We start from the raw sequence: 27,421 nt of genomic DNA, 5'->3' as shown, positions 1-27,421 counted from the left end.
ACACACGGGGGTTCCCTCCTGCTGATAGTCGTGTCTGCTGTTACCAGACATTTAACATTCCCATCTAATCTGCATTCATCAGTCTTGTTTTTAAGTTCTGATCCATTAGATACCGATCCTGTATAGCCGCGCGTTCAAAGATATGTAACTAACGCGTGTTGTGTTACAACCAGTGACATGTTTTGTTTGTAATATTAGATTTTCCCTTAATTCATTGGCATTTCTATTGAGATCCTTCTGTCTGTCACTACGAGAGGCTGATCTTAACTAGCCCCCATGAAACTAAGCGCAGGGCACTAGAAACCCTTACAAAGTACCGGGCACGGAAGACATTAGTGGCAGCTTTTTTCCATGTTCCTGTGCAGGACAGGCCCATTGTGGCCATGCTCCCTCCAGCAGAGGTAAATGAGAATTTTACCAGGTGGTGTTAGCACCTGCATACAGGTCATGCCGTGACGTGGCTGCATACTGGTCATGCCGTGGCGTGGCTGCATACTGGTCATGCCGTGACGTGGCCGCATACTGGTCATGCCGTGACGTGGCCGCATACTGGTCATGCCGTGACGTGGCTGCATACTGGTCATGCCGTGACGTGGCTGCATACTGGTCACGCCATGACGTGGCTGCATACTGGTCATGCCGTGACGTGGCTGCATACTGGTCATGCAGTGACGTGGCTGCATACTGGTCATGCAGTGACGTGGCTGCATACTGGTCATGCCGTGACGTGGCCGCATACTGGTCATGCCGTGACGTGGCCGCATACTGGTCATGCCGTGACGTGGCCGCATACTGGTCATGCCAGAGACGTGGCTGCATACTGGTCATGCCGTGACGTGGCCGCATACTGGTCATGCCGTGACGTGGCCGCATACTGGTCATGCCGTGACGTGGCCGCATACTGGTCATGCCGTGACGTGGCCGCATACTGGTCATGCCGTGACGTGGCCGCATACTGGTCATGCCGTGACGTGGCCGCATACAGGTCATGCCGTGACGTGGCCGCATACTGGTCATGCCGTGACGTGGCCGCATACTGGTCATGCCGTGACGTGGCCGCATACTGGTCATGCCGTGACGTGGCCGCATACTGGTCATGCCGTGACGTGGCCGTATACTGGTCATGCCGTGACGTGGCCGCATACTGGTCATGCCGTGACGTGGCTGCATACTGGTCATGCCGTGACGTGGCTGCATACTGGTCAAAACGTGGCTGCATACTGGTCATGCCGTGACGTGGCTGCATACTGGTCATGCCGTGACGTGGCTGCATACTGGTCATGCCGTGACGTGGCTGCATACTGGTCATGCCGTGACGTGGCTGCAGGCTTATAGCGCTTTGGCCAAAGGGTTTAACTAAATGACCCTTACTCACGAGAATATATAAGTATTTCACGGTGTATTTTTGTCACATTGGATGTAGCGTTGGGCTTTTCTGTCTGCTGTATACATTTGGCCACACTCAGTAGCACCCCTTTTGACACAGACAGAGGCGCACAGACAGGGGCGCACAGACAGGGGCGCACAGACAGGGGCGCACAGACAGGGGCGCACAGACAGGGGCACACAGACAGGGGCACACAGACAGGGGCACACAGACAGGGGCACACAGACAGGGGCACACAGACAGGGGCACACAGACAGGGGCACACAGACAGGGGCACACAGACAGGGGCACACAGACAGGGGCACACAGACAGGGGCACACAGACAGGGGCACACAGACAGGGGCACACAGACAGGGGCACACAGACAGGGGCACACAGACAGGGGCACACAGACAGGGGCACACAGACAGGGGCACACAGACAGGGGCACACAGACAGGGGCACACAGACAGAGGCACACAGACAGAGGCACACAGACAGAGGCACACAGACAGAGGCACACAGACAGAGGCACACAGACAGAGGCACACAGACAGAGGCACACAGACAGAGGCACACAGACAGAGGCACACAGACAGAGGCACACAGACAGAGGCACACAGACAGAGGCACACAGACAGAGGCACACAGACAGAGGCACACAGACAGAGGCACACAGACAGAGGCACACAGACAGAGGCACACAGACAGAGGCACACAGACGCATGATGTGGTGGGTTTTGGGGTTCTGAGCTTGCTGGGATTGTGTTTATCAAGGAAGACATTTTCCCAGCCTTTATAAAGAATGCCGCTGGACAACTGGACATTTTGCACGCTGTTTTATTATCAGGAGAACAGCCCAGGACTGTGACATTGTGCTGAAGGTGTACAATGTACAATGTGTCAATCAGTGGAGATTTGATTGTCCCCAGAGTCACTGCCCTGAACTTTACATGCTATGACAGACCAGGATCCTCCTGTGAAGCGTGACCCTGAAACACCCGGTGCATCCTGCATGTAGAATAGGACATTGCAGAATAAACCGCAGGGCGCCCTTCTGCTTAAACACTTCTCAATTAATAATTTATCAGAAAACAATAATCGTCTGGGATTTAAAGGTCGGAGAATGAGGGGGTTCGGTAGGAAGGAAAAGAGCGATGATAAATGAGTAAAAATGAGACTTCACACAGATTAAAGATACCCAGAGATATCACACACACACACACACATACACACACACACAGATTAAAGATACCCAGAGATATCACACACACACTAAAGATACCCAGAGATGTCACACACGCACACACAGATTAAAGATACCCAGGGATATCACACACACACACACAAAACAGATTAAAGATACCCAGAGATATCTCACACACACACACACACACACACACACAGATTAAAGATACCCAGAGATATCACACACACACACACACACACACACACACACACACACACACACACACACACACACACACACACAGATTAAAAGATACCCAGAGATATCACACACACACACACACACACAGATTAAAGATACCCAGAGATATCACACACACACACACACACACAGAAGATATCCAGAGATATCCAGAAGATACCCAGAGATATCACACACAGATTAAAGATACCCAGAGATCACACACACACACACAGACACAGATTAAAGATGCCCAGAGATCACACACACACACAGATTAAAGATACCCAGAGATCACACACACACACACAGATTAAAGATACCCAGAGATATCACTCACACACACACACACACAGATTAAAGATACCCAGAGATATCACACACAGAAAGAATAAAGATACCCAGAGATATCACTCACACACACACACAGATTAAAGATACCCAGAGATATCACACACACACACACACACACACACACACACACACACACACACACACACACACACACACACACACACACACACACACACACACACACATTAAAGATACCCAGAGATATCACACACAGAGAATAAAGATACCCAGAGATATCACACACACACACACACACACACACACACAGATTAAAGATACCCAGAGATATCACACACAGAGAGAATAAAGATATCCAGAGTTATCACACACACACACACACACACACACACACACACACACACACACACACACACACACACACACACACACACACACACACACACAGATTAAAGATACCCAGAGATATCACACACAGAGAATAAAGATACCCAGAGATATCACACACACACACACACACACACACACACACAGATTAAAGATACCCAGAGATATCACACACAGAGAGAGTAAAGATATCCAGAGTTATCACACACACACACACACACACACACACACACACACACACACTAAAGATACCCAGAGATATCTCACACACACACACAGATTAAAGATACCCAGAGATATCTCTCTCACACACACTCACACACACACACACACACACACACACACACACACACACACACACACACACACACACACACACACACACACACACACACACACACACTAAAGATACCCAGAGATATCTCACACACACACAGATTAAAGATACCCAGAGATATCTCTCTCACACACACTCACACTCACACACACACACACACACACACACACACACACACAGATTAAAGATACCCAGAGTATCGCAGCGCAATGACATTCGAAGCTTAAAGATCCAGCAAATTAAAATCCCGCATGTGAGCACATTCACGTGTCTGACAGGTCTGCACCCCCGCCTTTCTCCATTATCTCCCAGCATGCAGTGCTTCCACTGCAGCAAGGGATTCTGGGTAATGACATGCAAATTAGCACACAGTGTCACCTTTTACTTCTTGTCCATTTTACCATGGACCCCTAAAAGCTTCTGCCTGCATATTACAGTTTTCAGCACAGCCTGCGTATTACACAGCGTATCAGCACAGCCTGCGTATTACACAGTGTATCAGCACAGCCTGCGTATTACACAGGTTTCAGCACAGCCTGCGTATTACACAGGTTTCAGCACAGCCTGCGTATTACACAGGTTTCAGCACAGCCTGCGTATTGCACAGGTTTCAGCACAGCCTGCTTATTACACAGCGTATCACACAGCGTATCAGCACTGCCTGGGCTAACCTTAAAGATGAAATATATAATGTATAAATAATGTGGCTAAGCTTGAAAAAAAGACAGACGCCCAAGTCCACCCCCATGCTAAACAGATACTTTATCCTATATCTTCTGTAGTCACAGGGTTATATGCTACTGTAGATATAAGGATGGCCAGATAGCTGAACTCATCCCCCTTTAAAAGCACAACAAGTCCTTTTGTATTTTCTTAACTTTATTGAGGGAGTTACAGAAATTAAAGGTTCTTGTGGGTGTTGTTGTGTAGGTAGAGAGGGCTTCTCTATGTGTAGGTAGAGAGCGCTTCTCTATGTGTAGGTAGAGAGGGCTTCTCTATGTGAAGTAGAGAGCGCTTCTCTATGTGTAGGTAGAGAGCGCTTCTCTATGTGAAGTAGAGAGCGCTTCTCTATGTGAAGTAGAGAGCGCTTCTCTATGTGTAGGTAGAGAGCGCTTCTCTATGTGAAGTAGAGAGCGCTTCTCTATGTGAAGTAGAGAGCGCTTCTCTATGTGAAGTAGAGAGCGCTTCTCTATGTGAAGTAGAGAGCGCTTCTCTATGTGAAGTAGAGAGCGCTTCTCTATGTGAAGTAGAGAGCGCTTCTCTATGTGAAGTGCTTCTGTATCAAGGGACGGTCACACGCATTGCTTTGCAAGGGAGTCGGTAAGAATGGTAGCACTCACTCAGTAGCTGGATAGGAAGAGGAAGTGTGCCATGTTTGTCACACAGGAATAGGGACAGGGCTAAGCTACCTCTGAATACAGACAGGGGAGGATGGAAAAGTACATTTGGAAAGGGGAATTAAAGGGGTTGTCACAGCAACCAACTTCTAGCAGGCTGGAGAATTGGGAAGTATCTAAATGTATCCATTCCCCCCTGCACTGGGAGTGATAGCTGCAGGGAAAGCTTAGGCTACGTCTATACTAACGCAGACGGAGCGGGACAGAGGCGCACCCACGCTGCGATACTCTTGCTAAAGCCTGAGCGTTTTCATAGCTTTGCAGAGTATTTTAGCGGGGCGCGATTTGGGGGCGTGGCAATAAAGATTTGGAGGCGTGGCAATGATGTTCCGGCGGGGACGTCACTTCCCTACCTCACATCCTGATCCACGGGCATTTTTTCAGATTCAGCATCTGAAGCCCTGGGCAGACAAGTTCACTTCCCCCGGTCTGGAAATTAACTTTAATTTTGTGTGTGTTGTGTATGTTGTTTGTGTTGTGTGTGTGTTTGCCACCGGCATACCCCCCCAAAAAAATGGCGTCACTTTGAAAATATAGTTTCACTTTGATTGGAGGAGACAGGTCACGTGATCATGCTATCGCGCAATAAATCACTTGCCTCTGTCTTCTTCAATTTCGCGGCGTTTAGAGCTCTGTCTGATGTGCGCTCTGGCGCCATCTATAGACAGTCTCAAAGAGGACAATACATGTGATCGCGCAGCGTGGGTGCGCCTCCCCTGCGCTCCGTCTGAGTTAGTATAGACGTAGCCTTACATCCAAATAAAGGGCTAGCAGGCAGAGCTGCAAAGGGGGGGGGGGGAGGGGGGTTGAGAAACAGGGGGAACAAAAATAGAGAATCCTGTTCCAGGACACTATATCTATACTTTCTTATTGATCCAGAGGAAGACAAACACAAAACCCCAGTGTCATGTCATCCAATGATATCTCATAAGGGGAAAATAATTCCTTCCTGATTCCAAGAATTGGCAGTCGGATTAATCCCTGGATCAACATCCTTCCCATGTTTACTTATTTGGTATATCCCTGTATACTTTTCCTATCTAAAAAGATGTACAACCTTTTTTTGAACAAATCTATTGTATCTGCCATCACAGTCTCCATGGGTAATGAATTCCACACTGTAACCGCCCTTACTGTAAAGAACCCTTTCCTTTGTTGCTGGTGAAATCTCCTTTCCTCCAACCTTAAGGAATGCCCCCATCTGCAAAGTCAGCAAGATACTCAGCTAGTGGTGTACCAAGTACCCGGAATTACCCGGCACCTGGCACATTTCCAGCTACCCGGACCTGGCAACTAAGAAGTGGCCCCTTACCCGGCGCCGGGTAATGTCAGAGTAGCTGAAAATAATCTTATTACTTATCTTTCTTACCTTTCAGCGAGTGACATCTAGGAACAGCAGCAGAGGTCCTGTGGCGGTGGCAGCATCGGAAGTGTCTTCAGCCGGCGTGGGACAGCAGGAATCCATTCCACAGCACCGCAGCAGGTAAGCAGTGTGTGAGCCGGGGAACCATGTGACCGGAGCAGGAGCGTTCCTATTGAATAGACGGCTGTCCAATAGGAACACTCCTGCTCCGGTCAAATGGTTCCCCGGCGGCACACACACACACACACACACACACACACACACACACACCTTATCTGCTGCGGTGCTGTGGGATGGATTCCTGCTGTCCCACGCCGGCGTAGAACTATTGATTTTAGCCAGGTGCCCGTTACCCGTTTTTTCCCAAACTCACTACCTGGTACAACACTATACTCATCACCAATGTACAGTGCCGCATGCATCAGAAGAGGGCGCAGGCTTCCCACAATAATATTACCTGTTTGAGTTTGAGGAAGAAGTTTTCCGTGGAGCTGCGTTTGCTGAAAGGCCAGAAGAGCCGCTCATTGGGAGAACAAACGCGCACCTTGGTCTCCAAAAGGAAACGCACCGGCTCCTGCACCTCGGTAATAACCAGATCCACCGCCGTCGTCATGAACAAAACCTTATCTGCAGGGGACAGACAGGCAGTTATACAATGTAATAATGCCATGACAGAGAGACACGCAGGGTTACATCCAATGTACTCACCCAACACACACACACACACACACACACACACACACACACACACACACACACACACACACACACACACACACACACACACACACACACACACACAGTGTTACATCCAATGTACTCACCCAACACACACACACACACACACACAGGGTTACATCCAATGTACACACACACACACACACACACACACACACACACACACACACACACACACACACACACACACACACACACACACACACAGTGTTACATCCAATGTACTCACCCAACACACACAGTGTTACATCCAATGTACTCACCCAACACACACACAGTGTTACATCCAATGTACACACACACACACACACACAGTGTTACATCCAATGTACACACACACACACACACACAGTGTTACATCCAATGTACTCACCCAACACACACACACACACACAGTGTTACATCCAATGTACTCACCCAACACACACACACACACACACAGTGTTACATCCAATGTACTCACCCAACACACACACACACAGTGTTACATCCAATGTACTCACCCAACACACACACACACACACAGTGTTACATCCAATGTACACACACACACACACACTGTTACATCCAATGTACTCACCCACACACACACACACACACACACACACACACACACACACACACACACACACACACACACACACACACACACACACACACACACACACACACACACACACACACACACACACACACTGTTACATCCAATGTACTCACACACACACACACACACACACACACACACACAGTTACATCCAATGTACTCACCCAACACACACACACACACACACACACACACACACACACACACACACACAGTTACATCCAATGTACTCACCCAACACACACACACACACACACACACACACACACACACACACACACACACACACACACACACACACTGTTACATCCAATGTACTCACCCAACACACACACACACACACACACACACACACACACACACACACACACACACACACACACACAGTGTTACATCCAATGTACTCACCCAACACACACACACACACACACACACTGTTACATCCAATGTACTCACCCAACACACACACACACACACACACACACACACACACACACACACACACACACACACACACACACACACTGTTACATCCAATGTACTCACCCAACACACACACACACACACACACACACAGTGTTACATCCAATGTACTCACCCAACACACACACACACAGTGTTACATCCAATGTACTCACCCAACACACACATCAGTGTTACATCCAATGTACTCACCCAACACACACACACACAGTGTTACATCCAATGTACTCACCCAACACACACACACACAGTGTTACATCCAATGTACTCACCCAACACACACACACACACACACACACACACACACACACACACACACACACACACACACAGTGTTACCTCCAATGTACTCGCCCAACACACACACACACACAGTGTTACATCCAATGTACTCACCCAACACACACACACACACACACACACACACAGTGTTACCTCCAATGTACTCGCCCAACACACACACACACAGTGTTACATCCAATGTACTCACCCATCACACACACGCATAGTGTTACATCCAATGTACTCACCCAACACACACACACACACAGTGTTACATCCAATGTACTCACCCAAAACACACGCAGTGTTACATCCAATGTACTCACCCAACACACACACACACACACACACACACACACACACACACACACACACACACACACACACACACACAGTGTTACATCCAATGTACTCACCCAACACACACGCAGTGTTACATCCAATGTACTTACCCAACACACACACACACAGGGTTACATCCAATGTACTCACCGAACACACACGCAGTGTTACATCCAATGTACTCACCCAACACACACACACACACACAGTGTTACATCCAATGTACTCACCCAACACACACGCAGTGTTACATCCAATGTACTGACCCAACACACACACACACGGGGTTACATCCAATGTACGCACCGAACACACACGCAGTGTTACATCCAATGTACTCACCCAACACACACGCAGTTACAGCCAATGTACTCACCCAACACACACGCAGTTACATCCAATGTACTCAACCAACACACACGCACACAGTGTTACATCCAATGTACGCACCGAACACACACGCAGTGTTACATCCAATGTACTTACCCAACACACACACACACAGTGTTACATCCAATGTACTCACCCAACACACACACACGTATATAGTGTTACATCCAATGTACTGACCCAACACACACGCACACAGTGTTACATCCAATGTGCTCACCCAACACACACACGCAATGTTACATCCAATGTGCTCACCCAACACACACACACACGCATACAGTGTTACATCCAATGTACTCACCCAACACACACACACACGCATACAGTGTTACATCCAATGTATTGACCCAACACACACGCAGTGTACATCCAATGTACTGACCCAACACACACACACAGTGTTACATCCAATGTACTCACCCAACACACACGCACACAGAGTTACATCCAATGTACTCACCCAACACACACGCACACAGTGCCACATCCAATGTACGGACCCAACACACACACTAAGAAATGGAAACAAAAGAAACAGCGCACAACGCCAAATAGTGAAGCAAGTAATGCTATATATTAGTAATTACAGGGTAATAAATCTGCGTACATCAAAACAGTGGAATAGGTGCATTTAGTGTGTTTCACACAAGTTACCACTCAGCAACTGTTGTCAGAAGAGTCTGCAGCTTGCTTCTCTCAGCGGGGGCGCTACGTTGGTTCAGGAGCAGGATTAATGTCCAAAACCCCTCATCCCGCAGTACATCGCTCCCAAGGGGATTTCCCTTTACAGCAACCACGCTCCGTTGCAGGTATTGGTGCTTGGTGGGACCGCTCGCGCTTCCAAGCCGTCTGGTGCAGCTCGTGTGGCTCAGCGAGCAGATCCACTGTACGAGGGTGAGACCTCAGCTCTGCAAGGATACACTCGCAGAGCTGAGGTCTCACCCCCGTACAGTGGATCTGCTCGCTGAGCCACACGAGCTGCACCAGACGGCTTGGAAGCGCGAGCGGTCCCACCAAGCACCAATACCTGCAACGGAGCGTGGTTGCTGTAAAGGGAAATCCCCTTGGGAGCGATGTACTGCGGGATGAGGGGTTTTGGACATTAATCCTGCTCCTGAACCAACGTAGCGCCCCCGCTGAGAGAAGCAAGCTGCAGACTCTTCTGACAACAGTTGCTGAGTGGTAACTTGTGTGAAACACACTAAATGCACCTATTCCACTGTTTTGATGTACGCAGATTTATTACCCTGTAATTACTAATATATAGCATTACTTGCTTCACTATTTGGCGTTGTGCGCTGTTTCTTTTGTTTCCATTTCTTAGAGTGTGGGGGGTGCTGAGCCACCCCCTGTGTTTATAGCAGCAGACGCCTCTACAAATACACGGTTATGTGATATAATTTCTTCATATATACACCCTCACTGTGGTTATTGTGATTTATTTCTTGGTCACTTATTTATGTGGTTTAGTCACTGCACTTTATTTATATTCCATATTCTGGGTTAGATAGTAGCGCACAGTATTTTCTCTGTTTTTTACCCAACACACACACGCAGTGTTACATCCAATGTGCTCACCCAACACACGCAGTGTTACATCCAATGTACTGACCCAACACACGCATACACACACACACTGTTAAATCCAATGCGCGCGCACACACACACACACAATTACATCCAATGTACTGACCCAACACATGCACACACACAGTGTTAAAGCCAATGCGTGCGCGCACACACACACAGTATTACATCTAATGTACAGACCCAACACACAAACGCAGTATTACATCTAATGTACTGATGTATCCCTTCGTGTGAGTTGGGTCAGTACATTAGATGTAAATCTGCGTGTGTGTTCTTGGGTCAGTACATTACCGGTTATTCGCTCATGGCGTTAATAATAATACTGTCTCCATTATTCGCTCATGGCGTTAGTAATAATAATAATACTGTCTCCGATATTCGCTCATGGCGTTAGTAATAATAATAATAATACTGTCTCCGTTATTCGCTCATGGCGTTAGTAATAATAATAATACTGTCTCGGTTATTCGCTCATGGCGCTAGTAATAATAATAATACTGTCTCCGATATTCGCTCATGGCGTTAGTAATAATAATAATAATAATACTGTCTCCGTTATTCGCTCATGGCGTTAGTAATAATAATAATACTGTCTCCGTTATTCGCTCATGGCGTTAGTAATAATAATAATACTGTCTCCGATATTCGCTCATGGCGTTAGTAATAATAATACTGTCTCCGTTATTTGCTCATGGCGTTAGTAATAATAATAATACTGTCTCCGTTATTCGCTCATGGCGTTAGTAATAATAATAGTAATAATAATAGTAATAATATTGTCTCAGTTATTTGCTCATGGTGTTAGTAATAATAATAATACTGTCTCCGTTATTTGCTCATGGCGTTAGTAATAATAATAATAATAATAATACTGTCTCCGTTATTCGCTCATGGTGTTAGTAATAATAATAATACTGTCTCCGTTATTCGCTCATGGCGTTAGTAATAATAATAATACTGTCTCCGTTATTCGCTCATGGTGTTAGTAATAATAATAATACTGTCTCCGTTATTTGCTCATGGCGTTGGTAATAATAATACTACTGTCTCTGTTATTCGCTCATGGCGTTAGTAATAATAATAATACTGTCTCCGTTATTCGCTCATGGCGTTAGTAGTAATAATAATATTGTCTCCGTTATTCGCTCATGGCGTTAGTAATAATAATAATAATAATAATAATAATACTGTCTCCGTTATTCGCTCATGGCGTTAGTAATAATAATAATAATAATAATAATAATAATAATACTGTCTCCGTTATTTGCTCATGGTGTTAGTAATAATAATAATACTGTCTCCGTTATTTGCTCATGGCGTTGGTAATAATAATAATACTACTGTCTCCGTTATTCGCTCATGGCGTTAGTAATAATAATAATACTATCTCCGTTATTTGCTCATGGTGTTAGTAATAATAATAATACTGTCTCCGTTATTTGCTCATGGCGTTAGTAGTAATAATAATACTGTGTCCGTTATTTGCTCATGGCGTTGGTAATAATAATAATAATAATACTGTCTCCGTTATTCGCTCATGGCGTTAGTAGTAATAATAATATTGTCTCCGTTATTCGCTCATGGCGTTAGTAATAATAATAATAATAATAATAATAATAATACTGTCTCCGTTATTCGCTCATGGTGTTAGTAATAATAATACCTGTCTCCGTTATTTGCTCATGGTGTTAGTAATAATAATAATACTGTCTCCGTTATTTGCTCATGGCGTTGGTAATAATAATAATACTACTGTCTCCGTTATTCGCTCATGGCGTTAGTAGTAATAATAATACTATCTCCGTTATTTGCTCATGGTGTTAGTAATAATAATAATACTGTCTCCGTTATTTGCTCATGGCGTTAGTAGTAATAATAATACTGTGTCCGTTATTTGCTCATGGCGTTGGTAATAATAATAATAATAATAATACTGTCTCCGTTATTCGCTCATGGCGTTAGTAATAATAATAATAATAATAATAATAATACTGTCTCCGTTATTCGCTCATGGCGTTAGTAATAATAATAATAATAGTAATAATAATACTGTCTCCGTTATTCGCTCCTGGCGTTAGTAATAATAATAATACTGTGTCCGTTATTTGCTCATGGCGTTAGTAATAATAATACTGTCTCCGTTATTCGCTCCTGGCGTTAGTAATAATAATAATACTGCCTCCGTTATTCGCTCATGGCGTTAGTAATAATAAGAATACTGTGTCCGTTATTCGCTCATGGTGTTAGTAATAATAATAATACTGTGTCCGTTATTCGCTCATGGCGTTAGTAGTAATAATAATGCTGTCTCCGTTATTCGCTCATGGTGTTAGTAATAATAATAATACTGTGTCCGTTATTTGCTCATGGCGTTAGTAATAATAATAATACTGTCTCCGTTATTCGCTCATGGTGTTAGTAATAATAATGCTGTCTCCGTTATTCGCTCATGGCGTTAGTAGTAATAATAATACTGTCTCCGTTATTTGCTCATGGTGTTAGTAATAATAATAATACTGTGTCCGTTATTTGCTCATGGCGTTAGTAATAATAATAATACTGTCTCCGTTATTCGCTCATGGTGTTAGTAATAATAATGCTGTCTCCGTTATTCGCTCATGGCGTTAGTAGTAATAATAATACTGTCTCCGTTATTCGCTCATGGCGTTAGTAATAATAATAATACTGTCTCCGTTATTCGCTCATGGCGTTAGTAATAATAATAATACTGTCTCCGTTATTCGCTCATGGCGTTAGTAATAATAATAATAATACTGTCTCCGTTATTCGCTCATGGCGTTAGTAGTAATAATAATACTGTCTCCGTTATTCGCTCATGGCGTTAGTAGTAATAATACTGTCTCCGTTATTCGCTCATGGCGTTAGTAGTAATAATAATAGTAATAATAATAGTAATAATACTGTCTCCGTTATTCGCTCCTGGCGTTAGTAGTAATAATAATGCTGTCTCCGTTATTCGCTCATGGCGTTAGTAGTAATAATAATACTGTCTCCGTTATTCGCTCATGGTGTTAGTAATAATAATAATACTGTGTCCGTTATTTGCTCATGGCGTTAGTAATAATAATAATACTGTCTCCGTTATTCGCTCATGGTGTTAGTAATAATAATGCTGTCTCCGTTATTCGCTCATGGCGTTAGTAGTAATAATAATACTGTCTCCGTTATTCGCTCATGGCGTTAGTAATAATAATAATACTGTCTCCGTTATTCGCTCATGGCGTTAGTAATAATAATAATACTGTCTCCGTTATTCGCTAATGGCGTTAGTAATAATAATAATACTGTCTCCGTTATTCGCTCATGGCGTTAGTAATAATAATAATAATACTGTCTCCGTTATTTGCTCATGGCGTTAGTAATAATAATAATACTGCCTCCGTTATTCGCTCATGGCGTTAGTAATAATAATAATACTGTCTCCGTTATTTGCTCATGGTGTTAGTAATAATAATAATACTGTCTCCGTTATTCGCTCATGGCGTTAGTAATAATAATAATACTGTCTCCGTTATTCGCTCATGGTGTTAGTAATAATAATAATACTGTCTCCGTTATTTGCTCATGGCGTTAGTAATAATAATACCTGTCTCAGTTATTTGCTCCTGGCGTTAGTAATAATAATAATACTGCCTCCGTTATTCGCTCATGGCGTTAGTAGTAATAATAATAGTAATAATAATAGTAATAATACCGTCTCCGTTATTTGCTAATGGCGTTAGTAATAATAATAATAATAATAATACTGTCTCCGTTATTCGCTCATGGCGTTAGTAATAATAATAATAATACTGTCTCCGTTATTCGCTCATGGCGTTAGTAATAATAATACTGCCTCCGTTATTCGCTCATGGCGTTAGTAGTAATAATAATAGTAATAATAATAGTAATAATACCATCTCCGTTATTTGCTAATGGCGTTAGTAATAATAATAATAGTAATAATACTGTCTCCGTTATTCGCTCATGGCGTTAGTAATAATAATAATACTGTCTCCGTTATTCTCTCATGGCGTTAGTAATAATAATACTGTCTCCGTTATTCGCTCATGGCGTTAGTAATAATAATAATACTGTCTCCGTTATTCGCTCATGGCGTTAGTAATAATAATAATACTGTCTCCGTTATTCGCTCATGGCGTTAGTAATAATAATAATACTGTCTCCGTTATTCGCTCATGGCGTTAGTAATAATAATAATACTGTCTCCGTTATTCACTCATGGCGTTAGTAATAATAATAATACTGTCTCCGTTATTCACTCATGGCGTTAGTAGTAATAATAATACTGTCTCCGTTATTCGCTCATGGCGTTAGTAATAATAATAATACTGTCTCCGTTATTCACTCATGGCGTTAGTAATAATAATAATACTGTCTCCGTTTTTTGCTCATGGCGTTAGTAATAATAATAATAATAATACTGTCTCCGTTATTCGCTCATGGCGTTAGTAATAATAATAATACTGTCTCCGTTATTCGCTCATGGTGTTAGTAATAATAATAATACTGTCTCCGTTATTTGCTCATGGCGTTAGTAATAATAATAATACTGTCTCCGTTATTTGCTCATGGCGTTAGTAGTAATAATAATACTGTCTCCGTTATTTGCTCATGGCGTTAGTAGTAATAATAATACTGTGTCCGTTATTTGCTCATGGCGTTAGTAATAATAATAATAATAATAATACTGTCTCCGTTATTCGCTCATGGCGTTAGTAATAATAATAATACTGTCTCCGTTATTTGCTAATGGCGTTAGTAATAATAATAATAATAATAATAATAATACTGTCTCCGTTATTCGCTCATGGTGTTAGTAATAATAATAATACGGTCTCCGTTATTTGCTCATGGTGTTAGTAATAATAATAATACTGTCTCCGTTATTCGCTCATGGCGTTAGTAGTAATAATAATACTGTGTCCGTTATTCGCTCATGGCGTTAGTAGTAATAATAATACTGTGTCCGTTATTTGCTCATGGTGTTAGTAATAATAATAATACTGTGTCCGTTATTCGCTCATGGCGTTGGTAATAATAATAATACTGTGTCCGTTATTCGCTCATGGCGTTAGTAATAATAATAATACTGTCTCCGTTATTCGCTCATGGTGTTAGTAGTAATAATAATAATACTGTCTCCGTTATTCGCTCATGGCGTTAGTAATAATAATAATACTGTCTCCGTTATTCGCTCATGGCGTTAGTAGTAATAATAATACTGTCTCCGTTATTTGCTCATGGCGTTAGTAGTAATAATAATACTGTCTCCGTTATTTGCTCATGGCGTTAGTAATAATAATAATACTGTCTCCGTTATTTGCTAATGGCGTTAGTAATAATAATAATAATAATAATAATACTGTCTCCGTTATTCGCTCATGGTGTTAGTAATAATAATAATACTGTCTCCGTTATTTGCTCATGGTGTTAGTAATAATAATAATACTGTCTCCGTTATTCGCTCATGGCGTTAGTAGTAATAATAATACTGTGTCCGTTATTTGCTCATGGTGTTAGTAATAATAATAATACTGTGTCCGTTATTCGCTCATGGCGTTGGTAATAATAATAATACTGTGTCCGTTATTCGCTCATGGCGTTAGTAATAATAATAATACTGTCTCCGTTATTCGCTCATGGTGTTAGTAGTAATAATAATAATACTGTCTCCGTTATTCGCTCATGGCGTTAGTAATAATAATAATACTGTCTCCGTTATTCGCTCATGGCGTTAGTAGTAATAATAATACTGTCTCCGTTATTTGCTCATGGCGTTAGTAGTAATAATAATACTGTCTCCGATATTCGCTCATGGCGTTAGTAATAATAATAATAATAATAATACTGTCTCCGTTATTCGCTCATGGCGTTAGTAATAATAATAATACTGTCTCCGTTATTTGCTCATGGTGTTAGGAATAATAATAATACTGTCTCCGTTATTCGCTCATGGCGTTAGTAGTAATAATAATACTGTGTCCGTTATTTGCTCATGGTGTTAGTAATAATAATAATACTGTGTCCGTTATTCGCTCATGGCGTTAGTAGTAATAATAATACTGTGTCCGTTATTCGCTCATGGCGTTAGTAGTAATAATAATACTGTCTCCGTTATTCGCTCATGGCGTTAGTAGTAATAATAATACTGTGTCCGTTATTTGCTCATGGTGTTAGTAGTAATAATAATACTGTCTCCGTTATTCGCTCATGGCGTTAGTAATAATAATAATACTGTCTCCGTTATTTGCTAATGGCGTTAGTAATAATAATAATAATAATAATAATAATAATACTGTCTCCGTTATTCGCTCATGGTGTTAGTAATAATAATACGGTCTCCGTTATTTGCTCATGGTGTTAGTAATAATAATAATACTGTCTCCGTTATTCGCTCATGGCGTTAGTAGTAATAATAATACTGTGTCCGTTATTCGCTCATGGCGTTAGTAGTAATAATAATACTGTGTCCGTTATTTGCTCATGGTGTTAGTAATAATAATAATACTGTGTCCGTTATTCGCTCATGGCGTTGGTAATAATAATAATACTGTGTCCGTTATTCGCTCATGGCGTTAGTAATAATAATAATACTGTCTCCGTTATTCGCTCATGGTGTTAGTAGTAATAATAATAATACTGTCTCCGTTATTCGCTCATGGCGTTAGTAATAATAATAATACTGTCTCCGTTATTCGCTCATGGCGTTAGTAGTAATAATAATACTGTCTCCGTTATTTGCTCATGGCGTTAGTAGTAATAATAATACTGTCTCCGTTATTTGCTCATGGCGTTAGTAATAATAATAATACTGTCTCCGTTATTTGCTAATGGCGTTAGTAATAATAATAATAATAATAATAATAATAATAATACTGTCTCCGTTATTCGCTCATGGTGTTAGTAATAATAATAATACTGTCTCCGTTATTTGCTCATGGTGTTAGTAATAATAATAATACTGTCTCCGTTATTCGCTCATGGCGTTAGTAGTAATAATAATACTGTGTCCGTTATTTGCTCATGGTGTTAGTAATAATAATAATACTGTGTCCGTTATTCGCTCATGGCGTTGGTAATAATAATAATACTGTGTCCGTTATTCGCTCATGGCGTTAGTAATAATAATAATACTGTCTCCGTTATTCGCTCATGGTGTTAGTAGTAATAATAATAATACTGTCTCCGTTATTCGCTCATGGCGTTAGTAATAATAATAATACTGTCTCCGTTATTCACTCATGGCGTTAGTAGTAATAATAATACTGTCTCCGTTATTTGCTCATGGCGTTAGTAGTAATAATAATACTGTCTCCGATATTCGCTCATGGCGTTAGTAATAATAATAATAATAATAATACTGTCTCCGTTATTCGCTCATGGCGTTAGTAATAATAATAATACTGTCTCCGTTATTTGCTCATGGTGTTAGTAATAATAATAATACTGTCTCCGTCATTCGCTCATGGCGTTAGTAGTAATAATAATACTGTGTCCGTTATTTGCTCATGGTGTTAGTAATAATAATAATACTGTGTCCGTTATTCGCTCATGGCGTTAGTAGTAATAATAATACTGTGTCCGTTATTCGCTCATGGCGTTAGTAGTAATAATAATACTGTCTCCGTTATTCGCTCATGGCGTTAGTAGTAATAATAATACTGTGTCCGTTATTTGCTCATGGTGTTAGTAGTAATAATAATACTGTCTCCGTTATTCGCTCATGGCGTTAGTAATAATAATAATACTGTGTCCGTTATTCGCTCATGGCGTTAGTAGTAATAATAATACTGTCTCCGTTATTCGCTCATGGCGTTAGTAGTAATAATAATACTGTGTCCGTTATTCGCTCATGGCGTTAGTAGTAATAATAATACTGTCTCCGTTATTCGCTCATGGTGTTAGTAGTAATAATAATACTATCTCCGTTATTTGCTCATGGCGTTAGTAATAATAATAATACTGTCTCCGTTATTTGCTCATGGCGTTAGTAGTAATAATAATACTGTGTCCGTTATTTGCTCATGGTGTTAGTAATAATAATAATACTGTGTCCGTTATTCGCTCATGGCGTTAGTAGTAATAATAATACTGTGTCCGTTATTTGCTCATGGTGTTAGTAATAATAATAATACTGTGTCCGTTATTCGCTCATGGCGTTGGTAATAATAATAATACTGTGTCCGTTATTCGCTCATGGCGTTAGTAATAATAATAATACTGTCTCCGTTATTCGCTCATGGTGTTAGTAGTAATAATAATAATACTGTCTCCGTTATTCGCTCATGGCGTTAGTAATAATAATAATACTGTCTCCGTTATTCGCTCATGGCGTTAGTAGTAATAATAATACTGTCTCCGTTATTTGCTCATGGCGTTAGTAGTAATAATAATACTGTCTCCGTTATTTGCTCATGGCGTTAGTAATAATAATAATACTGTCTCCGTTATTTGCTAATGGCGTTAGTAATAATAATAATAATAATAATAATAATAATACTGTCTCCGTTATTCGCTCATGGTGTTAGTAATAATAATAATACTGTCTCCGTTATTTGCTCATGGTGTTAGTAATAATAATAATACTGTCTCCGTTATTCGCTCATGGCGTTAGTAGTAATAATAATACTGTGTCCGTTATTTGCTCATGGTGTTAGTAATAATAATAATACTGTGTCCGTTATTCGCTCATGGCGTTGGTAATAATAATAATACTGTGTCCGTTATTCGCTCATGGCGTTAGTAATAATAATAATACTTTCTCCGTTATTCGCTCATGGTGTTAGTAGTAATAATAATAATACTGTCTCCGTTATTCGCTCATGGCGTTAGTAATAATAATAATACTGTCTCCGTTATTCGCTCATGGCGTTAGTAGTAATAATAATACTGTCTCCGTTATTTGCTCATGGCGTTAGTAGTAATAATAATACTGTCTCCGATATTCGCTCATGGCGTTAGTAATAATAATAATAATAATAATAATACTGTCTCCGTTATTCGCTCATGGCGTTAGTAATAATAATAATACTGTCTCCGTTATTTGCTCATGGTGTTAGTAATAATAATAATACTGTCTCCGTTATTCGCTCATGGCGTTAGTAGTAATAATAATACTGTGTCCGTTATTTGCTCATGGTGTTAGTAATAATAATAATACTGTGTCCGTTATTCGCTCATGGCGTTAGTAGTAATAATAATACTGTGTCCGTTATTCGCTCATGGCGTTAGTAGTAATAATAATACTGTCTCCGTTATTCGCTCATGGCGTTAGTAGTAATAATAATACTGTGTCCGTTATTTGCTCATGGTGTTAGTAGTAATAATAATACTGTCTCCGTTATTCGCTCATGGCGTTAGTAATAATAATAATACTGTGTCCGTTATTCGCTCATGGCGTTAGTAGTAATAATAATACTGTCTCCGTTATTCGCTCATGGCGTTAGTAGTAATAATAATACTGTCTCCGTTATTTGCTCATGGCGTTAGTAGTAATAATAATACTGTCTCCGATATTCGCTCATGGCGTTAGTAATAATAATAATAATAATAATAATACTGTCTCCGTTATTCGCTCATGGCGTTAGTAATAATAATAATACTGTCTCCGTTATTTGCTCATGGTGTTAGTAATAATAATAATACTGTCTCCGTTATTCGCTCATGGCGTTAGTAGTAATAATAATACTGTGTCCGTTATTTGCTCATGGTGTTAGTAATAATAATAATACTGTGTCCGTTATTCGCTCATGGCGTTAGTAGTAATAATAATACTGTGTCCGTTATTCGCTCATGGCGTTAGTAGTAATAATAATACTGTCTCCGTTATTCGCTCATGGCGTTAGTAGTAATAATAATACTGTGTCCGTTATTTGCTCATGGTGTTAGTAGTAATAATAATACTGTCTCCGTTATTCGCTCATGGCGTTAGTAATAATAATAATACTGTGTCCGTTATTCGCTCATGGCGTTAGTAGTAATAATAATACTGTCTCCGTTATTCGCTCATGGTGTTAGTAGTAATAATAATACTATCTCCGTTATTTGCTCATGGCGTTAGTAATAATAATAATACTGTCTCCGTTATTTGCTCATGGCGTTAGTAGTAATAATAATACTATCTCCGTTATTTGCTCATGGCGTTAGTAATAATAATAATAATACTGTCTCCGTTATTCGCTCATGGTGTTAGTAATAATAATAATACTGTCTCCGTTATTTGCTCATGGTGTTAGTAATAATAATAATACTGTCTCCGTTATTCGCTCATGGCGTTAGTAATAATAATAATACTGTCTCCGTTATTCGCTCATGGTGTTAGTAGTAATAATAATACTGTGTCCGTTATTTGCTCATGGCGTTGGTAATAATAATAATACTGTGTCCGTTATTCGCTCATGGCGTTGGTAATAATAATAATACTGTGTCCGTTATTTGCTCATGGCGTTAGTAGTAATAATAATACTGTGTCCGTTATTTGCTCATGGCGTTGGTAATAATAATAATACTGTGTCCGTTATTCGCTCATGGCGTTGGTAATAATAATAATACTGTGTCCGTTATTCGCTCATGGCGTTAGTAATAATAATAATACTGTCTCCGTTATTCGCTCATGGTGTTAGTAGTAATAATAATAATACTGTCTCTGTTATTCGCTCATGGCGTTAGTAATAATAATAATACTGTCTCCGTTATTCGCTCATGGCGTTAGTAGTAATAATAATACTGTCTCCGTTATTTGCTCATGGCGTTAGTAGTAATAATAATACTGTCTCCGATATTCGCTCATGGCGTTAGTAATAATAATAATAATACTGTCTCCGTTATTCGCTCATGGCGTTAGTAATAATAATAATACTGTCTCCGTTATTTGCTCATGGTGTTAGTAATAATAATAATACTGTCTCCGTTATTCGCTCATGGCGTTAGTAGTAATAATAATACTGTGTCCGTTATTTGCTCATGGCGTTAGTAGTAATAATAATACTGTGTCCGTTATTTGCTCATGGCGTTAGTAATAATAATAATAATAATAATAATACTGTCTCCGTTATTCGCTCATGGTGTTAGTAATAATAATAATACTGTCTCCGTTATTCGCTCATGGCGTTAGTAGTAATAATAATACTGTCTCCGTTATTCGCTCATGGCGTTGGTAATAATAATAATACTGTCTCCGTTTTTTGCTCATGGCGTTAGTAATAATAATAATACTGTCTCCGTTATTCGCTCATGGCGTTGGTAATAATAATAATACTACTGTCTCCGTTATTCACTCATGGCGTTAGTAATAATAATAATAATAATAATAATAGTAATTATACTGTCTCCGTTATTCGCTCATGGCGTTAGTAATAATAATAATAATACTGTCTCCGTTATTCACTCATGGCGTTAGTAATAATAATAATACTGTCTCCGTTATTCGCTCATGGCGTTAGTAATAATAATAATAATAATAATAATAATAATACTGTCTCCGTTATTCGCTCATGGCGTTAGTAATAATAATAATAATAATAATAATAATAATAATAATACTGTCTCCGATATTCGCTCATGGCGTTAGTAATAATAATAATAATAATAATAATAATAATACTGTCTCCGATATTCGCTCATGGCGTTAGTAATAATAATAATAATAATAATAATAATAATACTGTCTCCGTTATTCGCTCATGGCGTTAGTAGTAATAATAATAATAATAATAATACTGTCTCCGTTTTTTGCTCATGGCGTTAGTAGTAATAATAATAATAATAATAATACTGTCTCCGTTATTCGCTCATGGCGTTAGTAGTAATAATAATAATAATAATAATACTGTCTCCGTTTTTTGCTCATGGCGTTAGTAATAATAATAATACTGTCTCCGTTATTCGCTCATGGCGTTAGCAGTAATAATAATAGTAATTATACTGTCTCCGTTATTCGCTCATGGCGTTAGTAATAATAATAATAATACTGTCTCCGTTATTCACTCATGGCGTTAGTAATAATAATAATAATACTGTCTCCGTTATTCGCTCATGGCGTTAGTAATAATAATAATAATACTGTCTCCGTTATTCACTCATGGCGTTAGTAATAATAATAATAATACTGTCTCCGTTATTCGCTCATGGCGTTAGTAGTAATAATAATAATAATAATAATACTGTCTCCGTTTTTTGCTCATGGCGTTAGTAATAATAATAATACTGTCTCCGATATTCGCTCATGGCGTTAGTAATAATAATAATAATAATAATAATAATAATAATACTGTCTCCGTTATTCGCTCATGGCGTTAGTAATAATAATAATACTGTCTCCGTTATTTCCTCATGGCGTTAGTAATAATAATAATAATAATAATAATAATAATACTGTCTCCGTTATTCGCTCATGGCGTTAGTAGTAATAATAATAGTAATAATAATAGTAATAATACTGTCTCCGTTATTCACTCATGGCGTTAGTAATAATAATAATACTGTCTTCGTTATTCACTCATGGCGTTAGTAATAATAATAGTAATAATAATACTGTCTCCGTTATTCGCTCATGGCGTTAGTAATAATAATAATACGGTCTCTGTTATTCGCTCATGGCGTTAGTAGTAATAATAATACTGTCTCCGTTATTCACTCATGGCGTTAGTAATAATAATAGTAATAATATTGTCTCAGTTATTTGCTCATGGCGTTAGTAATAATAATAATAATACTGTCTCCGTTATTTGCTCATGGTGTTAGTAATAATAATAATACTGTCTCCGTTATTTGCTCATGGCGTTAGTAGTAATAATAATAATAATAATACTGTCTCCGTTTCTTGCTCATGGCGTTAGTAATAATAATAATACTGTCTCCGTTATTTGCTCATGGCGTTAGTAATAATAATAGTAATAATAATACTGTCTCTGTTATTTGCTCATGGCGTTAGTAATAATAATAATACTGTCTCCGTTATTCGCTCATGGCGTTAGTAATAATAATAATACTGTCTCCGTTATTCACTCATGACGTTAGTAATAATAATAATACTGCCTCCATTATTTGCTCATGGCGTTAGTAGTAATAATAATACTGCCTCCGTTATTTGCTCATGGCGTCAGTAAAGTGGTTCTCTCACAGTAATATTACCAACGCTATGAGCAAATAACAGACACACAGCATCTCCCCCAATCCTGGTCCCTTCCTTATTTCTGTATGCTCTCGTCCTCGCCCCCCACATACAACTTCTACTCCTCTTGGTGTCAACCCCTCTAACCTCACACCCATCCTCTGCCACCCTCCCTCCTTTCTCCCTTTCTCCTCTGCCCTTTGGAATGCTCGCTCCCTTTCTAACAAGTTCCTCTCTGTACATGACTTCTTTCTCTCTCACTCTCTGCTCCTATTTGCTATAACTGAAACTTGGCTCACTCAGTCTGACACTGCTCTGGAAGCTGCCCTCTCCTATGGTGGCCTTTCATTCTCCCACACTCCGCGCTCTGATGGCAGGGGTGGAGGCGTGGGGCTCCTCCTTTCCTCTCTCTGCCTCTACCGAGCCCTTCCTATCCCTCTCTTTTCCTTCCTTTGATGCTCACACTGTCCAGTCCGCCTCCTCTTCCTCTCTTCCAACTCTCCTTCTCTTCAGTGATTCAACTGCTATATTGATGACCCCGATCTCCCTTTGGCTTCTCGCTTTCCTCGAACCTCTTCCATCGGCCTTCACCAGTGGACTGTAGTCAGCACTCACAAGGGCAGCCACTACCTAGACCTGGTTTTCCACTAAAAACTCTCTGATTTCTCCATTTCCCCCTTTCCTCTCTCTGACCATCACCTCATCTCTCTCGCTTCTCTTCTTCACCTCCATCTTCCCCTCGTTTCTGCAGAGACCTGGGCTCCATTAATCTACCGGCAATTGACTCCACTTTGTGCTCTTCCCTCTCTTTGATTGTTCCATTACACACGCTGACAACCCTGAACTGCAACTGTGCCTCAGTATCTGTGCCTCTCACTTAATCCCCGACCCTGGCTAAACTGGCACATGCGCATGCTGTGTTCCTGCTATCGTAAACGCCTCCGGAGGAAATCTCCCTCACCCAGACTTCCTTCACTACAAATCTATCCTATCCGGTTTCAACTCTGCCCTCTCCCAGTCTAAACAAACCTACTGTTCGTCACTAATCAACACGCACAAGTCTAACCCACGCCGACTGTATCTTTGACTTTCTAATCAGACCACCGCCTGTTACCAGTCTTTCTTCCTCTATTTCACCCCATGACTTTGCCGGCTATTTCAAGGAAAAGGTGGAATCCATACGTCAGGACATCCCCTCTGTATCCTCCTCACATCCTACACCTCTTCCTAACTCTCCTCCTGCCTTCCGCGACTCCTTTTCCTCTGTCACAGAGGACACGTCACTGCAGATCTCTTCTCTCTTTACCTCTTGCCCTCTTAATCCCATCCCTCCCATCTCCTCAAACCTCTTGCACCTACTCGAATTGCTACCCTCACCTATATTTTCCTCCTCCCTCAGCTCTGCTACCTTACCGACTTCCTTCATACATGCAACCGTTACCTTTACTCAACAGCAAGCTTGATCCTACGCGTCTCTCTAACCATCGTCCTGTCTCCCGCCTGCCATTTGCCTCTAAACTAATTTCTTTACCTTGTATTCTTTCCTAGATACTCTACAATCTGGCTTCCGCACTGCTCACTCCACCGAAACAGCCCTCACCATAGAACTAATGTTAAAGGTTATTGCATCATGCTTATATTGATCGACCTCTCTACAGCATTTGATACTGTGGACCAACCTCTTCGTCACATTCTCCATCCGTATTCGTAACAAAGCTCTATCCTGGATTTGCTCTCACCTCTCCTATCGTACTGTCAGTGTCACATTTGTCAACACTTCCTCCTAGATCGATCTCTCTGTGGGGGTAGCCCAGGGGCCTGTCCTGGGACCTCTTCTTTTTTTCTCTGTACACACTCTCTCTAGGTAACCTAATCACATCTCTTGGGTTCAAATATCACCTCTATGCTGATGACACATAAGTTTACCTTTCAACCCCCGACCTTACACCTGCTGTACAGACCAAAGTCTCTGCATGTTTCTCCGCTATATCATCCTGGATGGCCCTTCGCCGACTCAAACTTAACACGTAAAAGACAAAGCTCCTCATACTTCCTCCCAAGCCTGGCCCTACTGCCCCCTTCTACATTGCTGTTAGCAGCACTAGCATACACTCATTATCACAAGCACGCTGCCTGGGGGTCACACTCGACTCCTCGCTCACATTCTCCTCTCACATTCACAATGTAGCTAAATAAATGGTCGTTTTTACCTCCGTAACATTGCAAAGATTCGTCCTTTCCTCTGTCCCTCTACTGCAAAAACTCTAAGACTTCGGCCCCAGTATTTACTGCTGCACACGCGCTTCGCGACCTGGCGGCGCGTGCACAGATAAAAGCTGCTGTCTGTAGGGGAGGGATGGGATGCACAGGGGGAGCCATGACGAGGGAGGCGTGGCCATGACGGGGGGGGGGGCACGGCCATGACGAGGCATATTTGCCCTTCCATTGGCTGTGTGCCGACAACATGATCACGCCGCGGCACGGGAAGACAAAATTCTTGCCTTCCCTGCCAGCGTACACGTCATCGTGCTTTGCGCGCCCACACACACAGCCACTGGGGCCTGCCCCATAGAGGGCTGTGCATTAGTGTGTGGCGCACACGCCACAGCGGCCACTGGGGACCTGGCTTAACGCAGGCCCTTATTCTCTCCCATCTCGACTATAGTAACCTCCTGGTGTCCGGCTTTCCTCCCGCTCACCTTACGCTCTCCTAAATCTGTCTTGGCGTCTCTCCTGCTGAAATCCCCCTCGTCTTCCGATGAAATCCTGTATTACTATAACAATTCTCCCCCTCTCTTACGGCTATCCCACCCCTCTGCCCCTCCTTACATCTCAGCCCTAATTTCTCGACATACACCGTTCTGCTCAAAGATGTCTTCTCTCTACCCCCTTTGTATCTAAAGCCCTCTCCCGCCTTAAACCTTTCTCACTGACTGCCCCGCACCTCTGGAATGCCCTTCCCCTTGATACCCGACTAGCACCCTCTCTATCCACCTTTAAGACCCATCTTTAAACCCACCTCTTTTGGGTAGCTCCGTTGGCCGATACTACACATTTCTCATGCAATTACCATGGTCCCTTGCAGCCGCATTTACCATAACACCCTCCAACTGTCTCTGTACGTTCTTCCTACTGACCACTTCGATTGTAAGCTCTTCGGGGCAGGGCAGAGCATTTTCCTAAGAAGGTCTACTCTTATGCCTCAAGAACTTATTCCTATTATGTCACGTGTTACTGCTGTAAAGTGCCACGTACACTCATG

The 27,421-nt window shown here is 41.3% G+C and overlaps 1 protein-coding gene across 3 annotated transcripts in view; it reads right to left on the bottom strand.

Annotated features, from left to right (window-relative positions):
• RABGAP1 (RAB GTPase activating protein 1) overlaps window positions 1–27,421 on the bottom strand; it is a 154,329-nt gene that overhangs the window by 107,875 nt on the left and 19,033 nt on the right. For all 3 annotated transcript variants that reach the window (XM_075579350.1, XM_075579349.1, XM_075579351.1), the window contains one exon: window positions 7,050–7,219. In XM_075579350.1, the coding sequence (XP_075435465.1) occupies window positions 7,050–7,219 (170 nt within the window). The remainder of the gene's footprint in view (window positions 1–7,049; window positions 7,220–27,421) is intronic.

Source organism: Ascaphus truei, chromosome 21 (assembly GCF_040206685.1).
Source record: "Ascaphus truei isolate aAscTru1 chromosome 21, aAscTru1.hap1, whole genome shotgun sequence".
Lineage (NCBI taxonomy): Eukaryota > Metazoa > Chordata > Amphibia > Anura > Ascaphidae > Ascaphus > Ascaphus truei.
The sequence above is the reverse complement of the archived record's forward strand: the minus strand, read 5'-3'. Positions and strand labels throughout refer to the sequence as shown.